Source organism: Patella vulgata, chromosome 3, assembly GCF_932274485.2.
Source record: "Patella vulgata chromosome 3, xgPatVulg1.2, whole genome shotgun sequence".
NCBI lineage: Eukaryota > Metazoa > Mollusca > Gastropoda > Patellidae > Patella > Patella vulgata.
Genome location: NC_065881.2, coordinates 80,639,808 through 80,658,903, shown reverse-complemented (window position 1 = coordinate 80,658,903; position 19,096 = coordinate 80,639,808). Strand labels below are relative to the sequence as shown.

The 19,096-nt window shown below is 37.7% G+C and overlaps 2 protein-coding genes across 4 annotated transcripts in view; one reads left to right on the top strand and one right to left on the bottom strand.

The window, feature by feature from the left end:
* Positions 1–346: 346 nt before the first annotated feature.
* LOC126816114 (aldo-keto reductase family 1 member A1) lies at positions 347–8,649 on the top strand. Its single transcript, XM_050542320.2, has 10 exons — positions 347–441; positions 1,309–1,476; positions 1,949–2,065; positions 2,723–2,803; positions 3,538–3,654; positions 4,520–4,632; positions 5,703–5,784; positions 6,752–6,835; positions 7,563–7,645; positions 8,229–8,649. Exons 1-10 carry the CDS (start codon positions 367–369, stop codon positions 8,269–8,271), a joined length of 963 nt encoding a protein of 320 aa, XP_050398277.1. The 5' UTR covers positions 347–366; the 3' UTR covers positions 8,272–8,649.
* Positions 8,650–10,127: 1,478 nt separating this feature from the next.
* LOC126816108 (uncharacterized) overlaps positions 10,128–19,096 on the bottom strand; it is a 52,675-nt gene continuing 43,706 nt past the window's right edge. For 2 of the 3 annotated variants that reach the window (XM_050542308.2, XM_050542309.2), the window contains 2 exons: positions 13,866–14,038; positions 10,128–12,755 (listed from right to left, as the gene is read on the bottom strand). In XM_050542308.2, the coding sequence (XP_050398265.1) occupies positions 11,474–12,755; positions 13,866–14,038 (1,455 nt within the window). In that variant the 3' untranslated portion in view covers positions 10,128–11,473. Of the gene's footprint in view, positions 12,756–13,865; positions 14,039–14,933; positions 15,043–19,096 lie in introns of those variants that run through there. The other variant, XM_050542311.2, reaches the window with a different exon arrangement.

Here is a 19,096-nt window from a genome sequence, read left to right as displayed (position 1 = left end):
GCGTGTTCGATCCCCGCATTGGCCGAGAAAGTTCATCGAGATTTTCCGACGTGGTTTCCCCTTGTCAGTGGTGCAGGACAGAGGGCCTGACAAGGACAGCTGTCTAGTCGTTCTGATGGTACGAAAAACCGGGGTCCCGTGTATACATTGGAGTGCACGGAAAAGATTCCCTGGCAGATGGGATTCGATGTAAGAGTAGACCATACTGCCGCTGCCCGGGCAACAGAACACAAGGACGTTAAGCATTTCATTTCATTTAATTTACTTTAAAGCATGTATTCCCTACCCGATATGCTGTCAACCATGTTTAGTCCAAATGTATGTTTTTCATTGGGAATTTTAGATAAATCTATTTAAATAACCAAGATGGCTGCAGCTGTTAGAATGATTGTGTTGAACAATGGAAGAAAATTTCCGATTCTTGGACTTGGAACTTGGCAGGTAATTCTTTACCTTCATTGTGCTATACTACAACCGTGTACGCCTGAATTCTTCAGGAGCAGAGACCTTTCTCTAGTTGTATTCTAGCCGGAAAGAAAAAATAGCTATGTCTGCAACGTGCAGTTGACCTTTATTATGTGATTAGGAAGCTTCGATGGTTCAGTGAGAGACTCGCTAACCTGAATTCCCCATGCTTGATCCCTGCGTTGGCGAAAAATTTCATCGGAATTTCCGGCTTGGTTGCCTCCTGTCAATAGTGCAGGGCAACCTCTAGTCGTTCGTGTGGAAACCAAGGGCACGTATTCATATTGGCGTACATGTAAAAGAAATCTTGACAATTAGCATTCTATATAAGACAAGACCGTATAGTGCCGTTGTCCGGCAAATTTGTTCTCACAGCACACTGTATGGTATATTCCCGTCTTGATTTGCCCAGTCGGAGCAGAACAGTAGGACATTAACCCCGATTCATTTCATTTCATTTATGTACGATGAACTCTTGATTCATACAGGTAATCATTTCCCCATGGACTCACATGTTCCTCCTGAAGCAACGACTGCGAGTTTAAGCGAGATCAAGCCTTCTATTGAAGATGATGGACTCCATGCCATATGTTTTCCTGAAACATTTGCTTCAGCATTCTGATAACGATAATATGTGCCAGACATGTCACTATCAACATTTTAGAAATGAAATATTTGAAATATAGCAATATTATCTATATACGCAGGGCTAGATCTGTTTCACGAGCACATCTACAGATTTCCCTATGGTCACGAGGGTTAAGGCACATGATTGTAACCCAGCCAAACCATGCAGGTACTTCTTGAACAGAGGCTATCATATGTATTTTTTTTTAATTTCAGTCGTCTAAAGAAGAATGTCAGACCGCTGTCAGGGCAGCACTCGATGCTGGGTATCGCCATATTGATACAGCATACGCATACCGAAACGAGGCTGATATCGGAGAGGTGCTCCAGGAATATATGAAGGCCGGCAAACTTAAAAGAGAAGATTTTTTTATAACTACAAAGGTAATTTATGCATGACATACTGTTGATTTCGCATTTAGATTATTTGAAAAAGTATAAAACTACTTTCACTAAAACAAATAATTAATTTTTAACATTATAATATCATAGGGTTTAAAGTCCACTCGAAAAAAACTAGGTCATTTCGTGACTTACATATGGTTCAATTTTATTTCAAAAATCTGCTTGCGCATAGGGGTCTTTAGCAGTGGGAGGGAACCGGAGAACCCAGAGAAAACCTACGAGGTTGTAACACCACGATATGGGCGTTCTAGGCACACGATCTAACAAAACCTGTATTTCTTGAAAACAACAGCAGCTATGTTCATTGTATTTCCTCAACTAATAGTTTGGACCAATACAGGAGGTCGCTTGTATTGACTATATTTCCTTACTTAATAATTTGGATTTCCACAACTTTTTTCACGATTCTTTCGTCATAAGGTGGTCACTTATTCCTTTTATTTTGTTGCAGTTGTGGATAACATTCCACCAACAAGATCGTGTTCTCGAAGGTTTAAACGAGTCATTAAAAAACCTACAGTTAGACTTTGTTGATCTTTATCTTATCCATACTCCATGTGCATTCAAGGTAAGTTGACGTAATATTGAAATAATACTATCATACTATCCAGGTATTTCAAGGTAAGTTAACGTTAAATTGAAATAATACCACCTGGTAATACAAGGTAATCACCCAGAGTCTTCGATATTGAAAACACGAATTATTTGTCAATTTAAATCAACATTGATCAAATATTTAAGACAAAATAAACATTTTACCATTGGTACACGAATCGTGTACCATAATGCGTTTCATCGCCATTTGTAACAAGGGACTTGAAGAACGAGGCTAGACATATTCCACAAGTCATGTCAAACGGTGACGTCATATTTTTATCTGGAGAGCATGCACAATAAAAAATATCGGTGTAGACTGGAATAACCAGACGCTAAAGATTGCCATTCGATTGAGACTTCTGGCGTATTTCACAGAACATGACTGATTTCGAATTAGAGTAAAAACGGAAACGATTGAATGTAAATCAGTGTATATACATTCACATATTGCAACCCATTTGTGTCAATTTCTAAGTCCCAAATATTAGCTATTTAAGTCCTTTAAGAGTTCGATAAGACCGTGTTAAAATTTCCGTAAATAATATTGGTCAATTTTTCACCCCTCTAAATAGTATAGGGTATCATATTAAATTCAATGTATATTCAAAATCTAAAAAAATATTTTTAGGAGACAGGCAAGGGTTTTTATCCTGAAAATGAAGATGGAACACCTGCTCATCTTAATATTCCCATCGAGGAAACATGGAAGGTTGGTTATTATTTTATACCCCAATGTCTTCTTACTTTTAGACGTGTGGGGGTTACCTTCACATTGCCCCAAATTAACGACCCATCCACTCTCCTTATTAAACATACATTATGCAAGAGCTAAATCTGCCTATTGCAGGTTTTTCTTTAGGCCTGAAATGTTATCTAAATTATTAATTAGAATTATGCAAGAGCTAAATCTGCCTATTGCAGGTCTTTCTTTAGGCCTGAAATGTTATCTAAATTATTAATTGGACATTAATTAACTTATCCAGACCATAATCAGCGTTCGATGTCATCGCTAGTTAGCGATGTTTATTGGATTAGGTTCCGATTTGCTGTTCGACTTCCATTCATAATTAAATCATGAAATGGATAATCGAGACTATGTTTTTTATCCAACCAACTTTAGTAATGATGACCGAGGCTAGGCCGAAAATTCAATCGCTAAAATCTCGGTTCATAGTGGATCAGTTTGACTGAAATTTTCAGCAAATTCCCTTTAAATATCTAGTTTTCAACTATTATAGTGAGAACTGCCAGCTCTTTATTTAATCCCCCATAATGTATCTTTAATGCTTCATTTCATTTTATTGTCTTTCCTTTATAAAATTATATTGACATGTTAAGCCGAGGATTTGATGCTGGGTACATGTATATTTTTCAATCCTACTCAAGTGTCCTGTTTCAACAAATTACGATTAGTTGAAGTAATCATCGAATTATATTTTACAGGGAATGGAGAGGGCTGTTGCTCTAGGGAAAGCCAAATCGATCGGTGTATCAAATTTTAACAGCAAACAAGTGGAGAGAATCTGCAAATCTTGCACGATAAAACCCGTTACTAATCAGGTAAAAATGTAAATCTTAAACTGTCAACCGCGAAATCAATTAAGGTAAAAACTGGAAATCGTGTATCCCCCCCCCACCCCACCACACCCACGCCATGAGAAAATGACAAACAAAATATGTAAGTCATGTACAAACACGTTACTAAGTTGGTAAACAATGTAAATGATTTACAATTACAATGAAACCCGTCACTAATCACGTAAAACATGTGCTAAAACATTGCTAACCCCATAAATCATTTACATTCAAACCCATGACTAATTTGGTTACACGTGTAATCCATTTACAATCAACCCAATCTCTAATCAGGTAAAATGCGTAATCTATTTGCAATCAACACCCCATCTCTAATCAGGTAAAATGCGTAATCTATTTGCTATCAACACCATCTCTAATCAGATCAAATGCATAACCTATTTACAATCAAACACATCACCAATTCGGTAAAACGTAATTTGTAATCTATCCCACCACTAACCCGACCAAATGTGTATTTTATTTACAATTAAACCCATCACATGTGTAATCCATTTACAATCACACCCACCACATAACAGGTTATATAAGTATCACTTAATATCAAACCCGTCACTTTTTAGGTAAAATTATAATCACTAATCAAGTAAACGTGTAATTCATTTACAATCACACCTGTCACTAAACAACTAAACTGTGTAATCCATTCACCAAATATTACTAATCAGGTACCAAATGTAACAAAAAAAAACCAAAACAAATGTAAGGCAATACAGCACTAATATACTATGTTTATAAATATTAGGTGACACGTAATGTGCCTAACTCAATGCACAGGTACCAAACATACATCATTTCACATTTTCATTCACGTTTATTTTTCTTTCAGGTAGAGTGTCACGCCTATTTGAATCAGAAGAGATTACAGGATTTCTGTAAAGCTCTTAACGTAACCTTGACGTCCTACGCCAGTCTCGGATCCCCTGGAAGACCAAGTTACTTGTAAGTAGACATTAGTTTTGAAACGTCATAAAGTTATGAATCCTTAAGATATTTAACGATAGCTAGTAACTATAATAACGAGGACATTTTCCACGTGCTGTACATTATTACCCCGGTTTATAAAGACTAGTAATTCTTTTCTCGTTGACATCAATATTAAAACGATGACATTTCTTGTTTTATAACATTTTTTTTAACATTCCGAACATCTTAATACGTATAGCCAAACAGAAACAAAATGTGACAATCATTTGATATAGATATTGAAGGTGGTTGACTTTTCGGTTTATATTCTAGACTGGCCAAAGGAATTCATTTTTGTTTACTTCCTGTTTCTTCAGCCTCAAAATCATTCATGTTTTCTGTAAAACCTGGTAAAGAATGGATATTCAAAAACGCTCTTCTTCGATTCTAGACCGAAAGGTCAACACAAAATCCTATGCACAAGGGGATAAAAAGGGAATTGCTATAAACAGATGAAACAATTAGTAGTGCTAGTCCACGAGATAACGTTATATTCGATTACCTCCCTTTTCATTTCTATAACAAACATTGTCATGTCGTTTACTCTGGGTTTTTCATGAAACAATAAAACAAAATGAAATGGGGTTTAACGTCCTATTTTTCTACACTGACTGTGCTAATGAAGACATGATACAATTATACTTAGGCTATTAAATGACTCGATTTAATTATGTTACATCTTTATTTATATACTTCGCTCGGGATCGTGGTTTTGTAGCAAGTGTGTGTGTGTGTGTGTGTGTGTGAGGGGGGGGGGGCAAGATTCACGTGTTCCCATGGTTTAAGATGTTAATGGAATGGAATAACCCCCCAGAATATAGAGGACAAAAATAGCACATATTTCTGTATTATATGTTTCAGAAATACATAGCTTTAAATTGTTCGTATGATAGACAGCTCACATATTAATTTTATAAATTATATTTTTTATAAAAGACGTTAGTCTAATCACATTTGATAGACGTTTTATGAAGACATTTGTGGTAATTTAACTATTTTGAGAAAATGATTTAGAGAAAGAGTATAATCGAGGATTTATTTTGTAGAAAGAAGGATGCTGAACCTGTATTATTAGAAGAACCATTGATTAAAGAATTAGCAGATAAATACAAGAAGACAGCTGGACAGGTAAAACAATCCTAAACCTACACATAGCTCGGATACTAACATCAGTTGATCAGAACCGTTAGGATTTGCCAAGCCCAGTTTACTGACAGGACGGTAGCGACAAACAACGGCGAGGCTCAGTATTAGGATCAACTTCCACTCGACGCAATCATTCTGGTATTACAATTAAGTAATACAATATGCACATGTCAATTTCATTCCGTTTTATTTCTGGTGCTACATTAACATCTGACCTAGTTCTATTGATGGCGGCATTCAGTTCACGTGAACTAATTGGCCAATCAAATTTTGGGGCGATGTTATATCAGCAGTTGTCGGAAATGAAACCCAAAGTAGGCTAAAATAGCGCCCTGCGGCGTAACAAATCCAACATGGCATAAACCCTTATTTTATTTCTCATTTTTTTAATGTAGCAATGTTTAAAGACCGACAATTAATTAAATAATACGTTGTTCAGCATCTCCGGTTCAGAAGACAGATCCCTTTTTGCTACATTTTTTGTATTATTCAAATAAAGTGTATTATGTACCCTCTCATATTAGATTAGCCAATAATAACCCGTTTAGTCGAGCAATGAATTATAGGAGACATTTAAAGACGCGAACAGTTCAAATGTAAGGGGGTGGGGGCGAATGGTTTGCACTTGCGCGCTGTATCATACGGTCTATCATTGAGTGAACTGGCGGGGTTTCGATTCTCCGATTGTACGTGACAAGGAATAGGGTCGCCTGTCCAACCTCGTGGGTTTTCTCCGGGTCCTCCGGTTTCCTACCACTGCTAAAGACCCCTACGCGCAAGCGAATTATTGAAATAAAATTGAACCATGTGTTAGTCCCGAAATGACATAGTTTGTGTCGAGTGGACGTTAAACCCAATCTCTCTCTCTCTCTCTCTCTCTCTCTCTCTCAAATCTGAGGAACGCACTGCTCTCATCTCCACCTAACTTTTTTAATACTTACAATTGTAGATATTGTTGAGGTATTTGACACAGAGAAATATTCTGGTTATACCGAAAAGTGCCAATCCTACTCGAATTGCACAAAATATCCAGGTAAGTTATATTATTGGACTGGGAGGTTCATACAGAAAGCACTTGCTATATTTTTTTTTAGAGAAGCGGGTATGCTTTCAGAAGGATATTCTCTCTCCCATGGCTATAAATAAAACATTACTGAAGTGATCTGTATACAGTATATATATATGTTAGAAATAAACTCCCTTCAGCTGTGAAGAGTGACTGGTTAATTACGCCTATTGGCGTAGTAATACAAGCATGCAATATAATATAAATGTAGTCCAAAATAAAGCATGTGAGATGCACTACAGAGTTCGTACCATCAACATTGTTTTTGTTCTTTTTTTCACCCATCGTAACTCGAAGCCATGAGTCTGCTATTTATGGGCCCAGCCTGAGAATCCATTTCGGGATTTCTCATACATCGTTCGCAACAATATATATATACGATTTGCCAGATATTGTCATCAATACTGACTCAAACTGCTCCTATAATCTTACAAAAAGGCAGGAGATTGGGAGAAGAACTGTGACCGAATTCGTGTCACTCGATAGCAATTCAGTCAAATCTTAACATTCTGGACCGGCAAGTCGGGGCTTATAGGGTGTGTATTAAAGGAAAAACAAATATGGAAGATAATATGGGGGGGGGGGGCGTTCTGGAATTGCAATCCCTCGTACCCACAAACACTCAACAACACTCGCTACACGACTTTAAAATGTTTGAATATTAATTCTAGTTTTCCCTTTCCTCTATTTCCAGATTTTTGACTTTTATTTAAGTGATAGTGAGATTGATCAGATTAATGGTCTTAACAAAGATCACCGATACTTCACGATGGAGGTGTAAGTAGAAATCTAATTACCACCCTTGACAAAGAGTTATCTAAGAAATGTTTAAAAGTGATGTATCCTATATGACCCTATATTGTTATTGTGCATTATATATGCGAATTACAGATGAACACTCTGGCATTAAATATAGTCTTTACTTCCTCAAATGCATTTATTAAAGATACATTATGTAAGATTTAGACTAAGAGCTGACCATTCCCACTATAATAGTTCGAAAATAGATCATGCAAAATGGATTTATTGAACATTTTACTCAAATTGCTCCATTGCGAGTGAAGATATTAGCGTTTGAAGGTTTGACACGATGTGTGAATTAATTACCTCCATTGCGCTGGTTGATCGAAGCTTAGTCTCGCTTCACCACTTTTAGATTAAATCAAAATATGGCTGAATCGTTCTAATCTGATGGCATCGAGAGTTGATTATGGTTTTGTCATGTTAAAAAATCTAATTAATAGTTTGTATAACATTTCAGGCCTTGCGAAAGACCTGCAATAGGCAGATTTAGCTCTTGTATAATGTATGTTTAAGAAAGTATCAGGACATGAATTTTTTATCTTTTATTCTTTTCCAGGGGCATAGGCCATCCAGAATATCCTGCAGATGAACCATTTTAAAGAACGTAACACACTGTCACAAATACGATTCCATCTGATATCGGCACCTTTGCACACTTCATGATCATTTCAATGAAACCTTATCATTCCGTTGTTAGAGCTTCTTAATATCATTATGTCATAAGTTTAAGTTTAAGAGGTTTTTCCTGGAAAAGTTCGGTGGAGTATGGGCCGAGGGAAGCCATCGTCACCCTTCTATAATTTAAGAGTAATCGTTGTCGTCAGCGAATCATTGGGACCTTGTACCATCCATTATATGCTTAGTTATTGCCGCTGGCCCCAAAAACGCAACCTTCAAATTGTTGTTGATGGAGGTATATTCGTTGCCAGGCAACATAATGTATGTAATGTTCATTGTATATACTTAAGTACCCCAGTTGTGACAGTGTAGTTCTAAATTAATCATATTAAATTCATTTTTAAGAAATTATAGGTCATTGTCTTTTGTGGATCTTTAAATTGAATATTTAAAAGTTCCAACCTGCCATAATGAAAATTAAACATGGACTTTATAGCAAAATAAGACTTTGAACTTCGTTAGACGGTATGGCGCCACGGTGGCTAAGTGAGTAAGACCTGACAAGTACAGCTGTCTAGTCGTTCGGATGGGACGAAAAACCGAGGTCCCGTATACATCTTGGCGTGGACGTAAAAGACCCCTTGGCAGATGGAACTCGAGCAAAGTCTCCCTCATAGTACAGTGTATGGCGTATGCCCGTCTTCATTAGAGCAACCGGAGTACAACAGTGGGACGTTAAAACCCATTTCATTTCATTTCATTTTACTAAATGCCATTGTGCTTGATACAAGAGGATACTTATCGAAACTTGTGTATACGAAACCAGTGATTGTTGTCCCATATAACTGGGTGGGGGGGGGGGGCGAATGGTTAGTACGTGCGCGCTGTATCATAAGACCTGTCAATGAGTCAACTGGCGTGGTTTCGAATCCCCAGTTGTACGTGACAAGGAATTGGGTTGCCTGCCCCCCCCCCCCATATAACTGTGTCAGATTTGTTTAAATATTACCTATTAATTGGGTATTTTGTCCATTGCGATCAGAACCCGCTAGCCTGAACTTTTTATTCCTTATATAAAAAGTCATTGCCCCCTAAAACATACGCGACTGTAAGCCCCGACGCACAATAACAGCTGCGGAATCACGCAGTAAGTTCATTTTTCTGGTTTTGATTTGCTAAAAGGGATTAATTTTGCCCCCAAAAAACGGCTAATCATTTGTCGAAACTATCTAAGATCCATAAAAACCTATGAATATAAATCAAATCCTACGAAGGCGTCTTGCTATGCCTGCTCTATTGTGTGTGTGTGAGGGAGAGAGAGGGAGAGAGAGAGAGACTCTTGCCTTTCGTCCAGTTTTGTTTGAAACCTTTTTGTTATAATTTGCGGTAAAAGAGCAAATATTGGAAATGTTGTAAGCTATACATGTTGTTGACCTTTGTGTTAAATTATTGGGGTCTAAACGTCTCATTAACACAATTACGGCGTAGTGATACATCATGTTTTGACAGCAAGTCACCCATTGCAAAGTCCTATATATTGACCCGGTGTTTCCTTTAAGGTTATGGAGAGTGATTGTTTATGGTAATTGAGAACCTGTCTTCAACAATATTACTAGATCCAAAAGGTAGTTCTTGGGGGGGGGGGGGGGGGGTAAAAAAAAGGATTTCCCTTTTTTTTAAAAAAAAGGATTTCCTTTTTAATATATAAAAGTAGTTCCCCTTTGATTGACCAATCCAATTCATGTAGATTATGAAAGTTATCACAGAAGCGATATCTACTGTAGAATGTGTTTTTGGGTGATAAACATTTATTTCACACAATAAAAAACACGGCTACTTTCGAAACAAAATTTAATTTTTTGGTGGTGGCCCCATCACTAACTGAAAAAATACATATCAACCCAATTCAATACTTTTTTTATGACTTAAATCAATGAGATTTGATCCGTTTAAAACTATGCTTACTTCTTAAAACACAATCTTAATTAGACCTACATCCACGCATTCACGTCTAACAGCACAAATACCTTTGAAAAGAGAGAAAATGAAACTTCTTCAATAATGTTTATATATCTTGGTGCAAATATATAGAAGCTCCTTAGCACAAAAGTCACGGTTACGTTCTAATTAAAAGGGTAGGATAAGGTTTTAAAAAAACATATCAGCATTTTAGGTACGGCAATACAAAAGTCATTTTATATAGTAGCTAGAGCCATAATTATACTTTTTCAGAAACAATGTTAACGTATATCATTGCCATGTATATCACCACAAATGCCATGGTAACGTACATTATCAATGTCATGTATATCACCACACATACCATGGTAACGTATATCATCACTGTCATTATATATAACTAAAACCACCATGGTATATCATTCATGCCAATATAATCACAACAAATACCACAGTAACGTTAATAATCACGGTCTACGCATAACACCACAAGTACCACGGCAACGTATATCATTACCGTCAATGTATATCACCATAAACACCATGACATCGTATATCATTACTGTCAACGCATAACACCACAAGTACCATGGTAACGTATATCATTACTGTCCATGTATATCACAACAAACACCATAGTAACGTTAATAATCACTGTCATCGCATAACACCACAAGTACCATGCCATGATAACGTATATCATTACTGTCAATGTATATCACCACCAACACCACAGTAACGTACATCAGCGCATAATACCACAAACACCATGGCAACAGATACCATAAATGACATGTATATCATCACTGTCAATGTGTATATCACCACAAACACCATTCAAGTTTATAGGATAAGAACCGTTACAACTGGATTATATAAGACGGGCCTGGCACCTAAACACTAACCCCAAACGATGACATCTACCAATCCAGAAGCAGACGAGATCATCTACCAAACGATATGTTTTGTATTAAATAAAGGGAAGAACTTCCCACTAAACCAAATCCATGGCCTAAGGCCAAATGGAAAGATTGCAAAATCATATTCTAAAAAACTGGAATCAGCTTCGGCTCTCCTATGTCTTGTCTGCGATATCACTTATGTGGAAGCAGACGTTAAACACCAAGAACGAACGAACGAATTATATTTCTACGGTGTTTCTAACACAGGTTTTCACACACCAACTAAATAACCTACTGTAATAGGGTAATACAAAACTGATATTCAGGATGGAGTGACATTATTTCTCAACCTAACGGTAGCCGATTTACTACGAACCTTAATTGTTGATTTTGGCCTAGAATCGGTGATGGAGCATTTCCTATTCGAAGAAAACGATTTACCCGGTAATAAACCATTGCGACTTCTCGGGCGACCTGACATTGCAGTAGATGGGCGACTTGTAGATTGGCAGGGTTCTATGCCGAGATCTTCAAATTGCTGTAAAGAAGTTGATGATATGCCCACTGCTGATTTCGGACGTAGATCTCTGGGTTTGACGTAGTTAATCCCCCTGCTGAACGTGGCGTTACCAGACCGTGGTCGACCGAGCAGAGTGTTATTGGCGTTGATGAATTTGGCTGTATGTTTTTTAAGACACGACGAACAGCACCGTGGATTTTGCTTGGGAACTACCATTGGCGTTTCCTCGGTTCTTGGTTGACGCATGTGTTGCTCATACGACATCAAACATGAACCATTACAAAATGTCTGCAGACAAGTTTTACAAATGTCATTGGTCGTTTTATCCGGACAATCACCGACGCACGCTAATTGTAAACACGAATTACTACACCGTTTGTCACGTGATTTAGCACTACCAGTACGAGAAGCCGGTTGTCGTCTGCTTGGGGGACGGTTTTTGACTCGAGTTTCGCTCTCTACCGTTTCTTGCTGCATTTTTTCTAAGGAAATCAGACGATCGAAAAATCTTTCTGTATTTTTAGATTGGGGCATTTCAGTCAAACTTCGCCAGCTCAAGCCTTGCTTGGCAATGATAGAAAATTCCAAATGTTGGTAAGGTTTCGGAATTGGGCACGAAAATTCATAAGGAGGAATATCTACATTATTAGCATCGAAGTCATAACGTTTCCTTTCTTTTCGATCTTCTGGGACATATATAGCGTCTAGCGTTTCAGGTCGAAGATTCAAATCCGGAACTTTACGATCCGAATCTACATCCGGTTCGACGCCATTTTCTAATGTAGAAGCATCACTATCAATACCACTGGTCGAACATACGTCATCATCGCTTGCATCTACGTCACTTTGATCTGTGACGCATCGTTCACCGTAAACACTCAGGGGTCTCTCTCGTCCAATCAATTTAGCTAGAATTTCCGGATCTAATGTGTCAAATTTTCCCGGTTTAACTTCCGGTGTTTCAGGTCGTCTGTAAGAACTTGTTGGTCGTAATTTATCACTCGGAACAGAGCGAGGGCGTGAGGGTGGATTCGGTGTCGGAGTCATTGATGATGTTATGCCTTTGCATATGGACGACTGCGGTCTGTAAATATATAATATAAATATTACACTGGGATTATACATAATAGTAAGTGCAGGAGGACTGCACCACACACAATTATACAAGACAAATCAACGGACAAGACACAATATAAAGACCTCACAAACAACAAACGTACATATCGGATCAATTGGATTTAAATTGGTTTTAAACTCTTATTTCAAGTATCTATATTTCAAAAAAACCTTTTTCTAAAACAGATTTTGCTCTGCAAGTGATATATCACCATGCAACAAAAACATTTCTTTCTAAAACAGATTTTAGTTTTGGTCTGGAAATGATATCTCCCCAAGCAAGTTTATACTGGTCAGTGTTCGAAAAGTAATTAGGCGGGTAATTAAGTATAACATAATTGACTTGTCTACCCATAAGCATTAGTGTAATGGCGGAAACGGGTGGCCATTTATTACCAGATTACACTCAGTCTAATTGACGTTACCCAAATATCGCATTCCGTTTTATTTTGTGTCGTCCAATATAAGGAAGGCACAATTCTTACAGAGATTGTTAGAGATAAGGGGCTGACCAATCGAAATATAACCTTTTTACATTAAACACACATTATGCAAGAGCTAAATCTGCCTATTGCAGGTCTTTCTTTAGGCCTGAGATGTTTTCTAAATTATTAATTAGACATTAATTAACTTATCCAGGCCATAATCAACCCTCAATGGCCTCTTGATTTCTCTGATATTAAATATATTAGAACAGTTCCGCCATATTTTGATTTAAGCTCAAAATGGACTACGAAGAACATGTACGGTTATTGAAATTATTGCACACATCTTGCTAATATCTTCGCTCGCAATAGAGTAATTTGAATGAACTTTTCAAATTATTTATGTTACCTGATCTGTTTTCGAACTATTATAGCAAAAATGGCTAGCTCTTTGTCTAAATCTTACATAATGTATCTTTAATACATTATTTACAAGATAATCTTTGCTCGCGGTAAGCGCTGTGATTACGAAGTAATCTTTATTTGTAAAAAACATGGCTACGAGGTAATCTTTATTCGTAAAAAGTCGTGGTTACGAGGTAATTTTTATTTATAAACACCGTAGATAGCAATAACGCTGTCCTCAAATTTACCTTTTAGAAGATGCTGATGATTGTGGTCGACATCTTAATACGGTTGGTTCGATTCGGTTCTCTTTTAATGGACGCCATTTTTTATCTTGAAAAGCTTTCAGACTGGCTGCTAACTGTGAATGATAAACTTGACTAAGGCTGTCAGTAGTTTTATTCTGTACTGGGTATAATTTCTGAAATAAATAAAATATCAAATTTACTTTAACTAAGATCTGGCTATTTGGTCAATATGTGCCCTCTGTCTGGGAGCCACGGTAGCTCACTAAAGACAAGATCTCGGGTCCGCTTCCGGTGTATGCCAAGAAAGTTCCTTGGGATTTTCCGGCGCGGTGTCCCATTGGTGCAGTACGGGGGACTTGGTAAGGACAGTGTCTAGTGGTTCGGATGGAACGAATAAACAAGATCCCATGTACACAAGGGCATGTACATAAAAGAACCCTTGACGATTGGAATTCGAATTGAGAGCAGGTCGTAGCGCCGGAGTAGGCCGTTCCGCCGCTGTCCGGGCAAAATTAAAGTCATGGCACACTGCATATTAGCCTAGTCGGTGCAGAAAACCTCATTTCATTTGTTTGCTTTCTACAACACAAATAAGCCCGACATTGCTGACCAAGTTCAAGTGGACAACGATTATGATAATAAAAACTCTTAAGGAAAGTAATTGGTTTTCCGAGAATATGCTTATGGATTAAGATTAGCAATTGTTCCCCTTTATTTCGGTACCCATGAATGTAATTCATTTATTATAGATTTTTCTCCATTTTGTATTGCAATTTTAATTGATAGTTTGGTGCCTTTGGTCTAAAATCGAAGAGGGGTGCTTAAATTTACATTTTCTGTCAGGTTTTGGTGCATAGGCATGATTTGGAGGCGACAGTTATGCGTTTTAATGAACGTGATTTTAAAAAAAGCCAAACACACAATCAGACAATTGACAAAAAGTATTCACCCTCAAAACAAATTCAATGAAAACATAATTAAGATCAAATATATGAAATAGACAGTGATTGGATTTTTGTTGAGGTGAATGTAAAATTTGACTTTGGATAGTGTGTTCTTTCAACCTACCGCTCGTGTGTTAGTATCCTGATTCAGTTTATAGATATTACTTGATGGAACATATAGTTTTTCAGGTTGGATAACAAACAGTTCAGTTAATTCACTTTCCATCGTTTACCCTCGCGTATTCCTAGTATTTCCTTTAAAAATAGGTGTTAATTTCCACTGCTTATGTTGGATTTACGTTGTCTAATTTATGTTGGACGTTCGTTGTCTAATTTACTTTTCCGTTGTCTAATTTACGTTGTCTAAATTCCTGTGTCTAATTTACGTTGGACGTTCTTTGTCTAATTTACGTTGTATAGTTATTCGTTTTCCCGTGAGTTATTTTTATAAACAATATTTTATTCCGGAAATCTGAATAGGAACAGACGTAATATATGTAAACCCACTTGCTGTGTTTTCTAATGTACAAAAACATTAATCATTGCGGTACACGTCGGTCTTTGCCTGCGATATAACTACCGTACATGTAGGTATTAAACATCAGTCACTCAGGTACACATTTTATATAAACAATATTTTATTCCGGAAATCTGAATGGGTTTTCGGAATAGACGCAACATATGTAAAACCCCACTTGCCGTGTTTTCCTAATGTATAAAAACGTTAATCATTGCGGTACACGTCTGTCCTTACCCCCGATATTACTACCGTACAAACAGCCGTTAATCACCACCCACTAGGTCAGGTACGCGTCTATAACCTTTTAAATTATATATTGTATAACCACGTGTTCGGGGATATATGTCCATAAAACACCGTGATTCATTTTCAATTAGTATAATAATTTTAAAGAATCCAGGTACCGATAAAATTGTTAAGAGTGATTTTAGAAAATGGAACGCACACTTTTACATGCCAATGATCTCCGAAATAACCTCATCATACAGACCAATTTATATCACATATTCGGTGCAGCAACGCATTCTGGAATGAATCGGAAAGTCTAGTCTTGACTTCTGGAAGTATAAAAATTCGTTTCGTGTTCACGGCACACACTCATGGACACAGATTCCCGGGATGAATTCGACTATATGCAGTTTAGTGCTAGTAAACATTCGTCTCGTTTCACTTTCACAGGTTAAAGGGGACCACACATATGTTCGAAATGAGTTAGACTGACACAATTCTACCATACTACCATAATCTACAATGTGACCATTCTTGAACGCCGCCTGCGGTTACCGGATATCCCTTTGGAACCAAATTCTAGAAATTGCTACAATAAACTGAAACAATCCAAATTTAATTGACTTGAAGTTTATTTCAGATATCTAAGTTTGAACAATATAATGACGTTGATTGGTGCGGTGTATCCATTTTAAATAGATTCACGTAAACTATTAACATAAGTCTAGATTGACCAGATATATTGTCTACGATATCACCTTAGGTGGAAGTGGACGTAAAACTCTAGAAACGAACGAACGACCAGATACAGGATCGATGTTACTACCCCTGTACGTTCACTAATTTTGTTGAATATATAACTCTGGATTAATATCACCATACGTAAAGTCCTATTCTTCAGTCATATCCAGGCAACCCTATTCCGTTGACTAATACGGGATATTCTCATTGACTCTCACTCTGGACACGGAAATTAAATCGCACCAAGAATATATAAACCACTTTAAGCCAATTTCGTATCTCCACAAGCTGTGTGTTTAAACCATCCTTTTCTATAGATACTAAGCATGGAAACTGTTACAACTAAATTGCGTCTACCCCTGTTCTTAAGTTTATCGTGACGTTTTATCATTAAGGAAGATTTATTTTAAACTCCTGGTAAGTTCACGTTGTCAACACATTTCGTGTTTTATTGATTTTTCAAGTAGAAAAGTAATCAGTTGTCTAAAATAGACAGTAGTATAACAGTTGTTTTAAAGAGAGAAATCGTGGCATAGAAGTTGTGTTGTAGATGTTTTAAAGAGACAGTAGTATAATAGTTATCCTAAAGGTGGGGGGGATGGGGTTTAACGTCCACTCGACACAAACTAGGTCATTTCGGGACTAAAACATGGTTCAATTTTATTTCAATAATTGGCTTGCGTGTAGGGGAATCAGTTGGTTGGCAAATAGGTGCTGACAAATCATTTGGGCGTGTTCAACGTTAAAGTGTTCCACGCTGGCGATTCGTAAGCTTTCTACTAAGGACACTTGTTGACGAATCAATGAGTTAGATAGCACATGGGTTCCGAAACCTCTTGAATTTGTTTAACGGCAAGGACACAGTGGGAATTCAGACGCGTTCCACTAAGCACAGTTGTTGCGGAATCAATGAGTTGGATAGCACATGGGTTCTGAAACCTCTTGAATTTGTTTAACGGCAAAGACACGGTGGGGATTCAGCCGCTTTCCACTAAGCGAGAGAGAGAGAAAAATGGGGTTTAACGTCCACTCGACACAAACAAGGTCATTTCAGGACTAACATATGGTTTAATTTTATTTCAATAATTCGCTTGCGCGTAGGGGTCTCTAGCAGTGGGAGGAAACCGGAGGACCCGGAGAAAACCCACGAGGTTGGACAGGCGACCCTACTCCTTGTCACGTACAACCGGGGAATCGAAACCCCGCCAGTTGACTCAATGACAGACCTATGATACAGCGCATGCTAACCATTCGGCCATCCAACCTCCCTATCCCAAAGTACCGCTGTTTACCAGTCTACAGTATGGAACCATGGACCCAGTAAGTCGTGTCCAACGATTAGTCGACAACTTGGCGATTAGTATCAGAACATGATTAATTGACAGTGCGAACCTGAAATTATAACTGACGTGTTCGGTATTCCAGGGAAGATTATGCAAATACGGCGAGTGACATGGTTTCCCAGGCCCTAGTCCTCGACGCCTACCATTCCAAGTGACATACTCCGACGGAGAAATATGTATGCGTCCCCAGACTGAAAGTCCACAAAAGTATCAGAGCGTTAAAGGATTCCACGGCTAATAACCCTGAAAGCCGACAACGGTACGCCAAGAAAAGGAATAACGGTATGAGATTGTTGGTCTCTCCAGATATCACTCCGGTGGAAGCGTACGTATACTAACTCTTATTTACTACCACCTCAGCACCGCTATACCTTTAATACGAGGGGCCACGGTGGCTAAAGTGGGTAAGACGGGGGCCTGACAAGGACAGCTGTCTACTCGTTCGGATGGGACGAAAAACCGAGGCCCGGTGTATACATTGGCGTGTACGTAACAGATCCCTTGCCACTTGAAAATCCATATAAGAGTAGGCCATAGTGCCGCAGCCCGGGCAACATTTCCCTCATAGCACACTGTATGGCGTATGCCCATCTTCATTATCCCAGTATAGGAGCAGAACAGTTTCATTTCATTTCCCTTTAATATAACAACTACCGTAAAAGTATAATGTAAATAACTATGTAACTACTCGACATAAAACATAGATACGACAAGTTCACACAGAACATATGAATTAAGATAAGATGTTCATAAATGATATTAATTATTTTATAAAATCCACCATGTTAAATTACGGTGTGAAACACAAGAGTACTTATATGGCGCCTGTATGTACGTTATATTATCCCACTCATTCCTAGCCTAGTGAATGTTTGTTAGCATGGAATGTGATAGTTGTTTAATTTGTCTCATAATTACTAATATGGTTGGCGCAATATAACCGATTGGAGTTAACGTGACGTGCCAAAAAACTCCATATCATTTCATTTATTTGCATTCGAAAATATCCGGCCTTTTTTTCACAGGTTTATCAGTTGACTCAAAATCATGTAAAAGTGACCAACTGAAGTAACTAGGTATGTGTGCATATAGGAAATGGATCGGGGTTTAATTTCAATTACCAATTTGTGACAAACATATCGCAATTTTGATTGCTACGGATATACCCAGACGATCATTGGCCACAACAAAGTATGTGTAGTAGGAATGGTGCTACACGTCGGATTTGGTAAGCAATGTGGTTTCGCTTCCATGTTCGCTACACATGCGTCTGTAATTTCGAAATACTAAATAAACCCTTCTCATTTGGTACTTAGGCCTGCCTGGTAGAAAGACAAATCGCGCCAATGGTACCTGACAGATAGAATCACCTGTTTAATGCCAATAATTTCCTTTGCCAAAAATAAGAAAAGAAAACTCTTGTGTCAAGAAAAAGGTATATGAAATGGTCGAGAT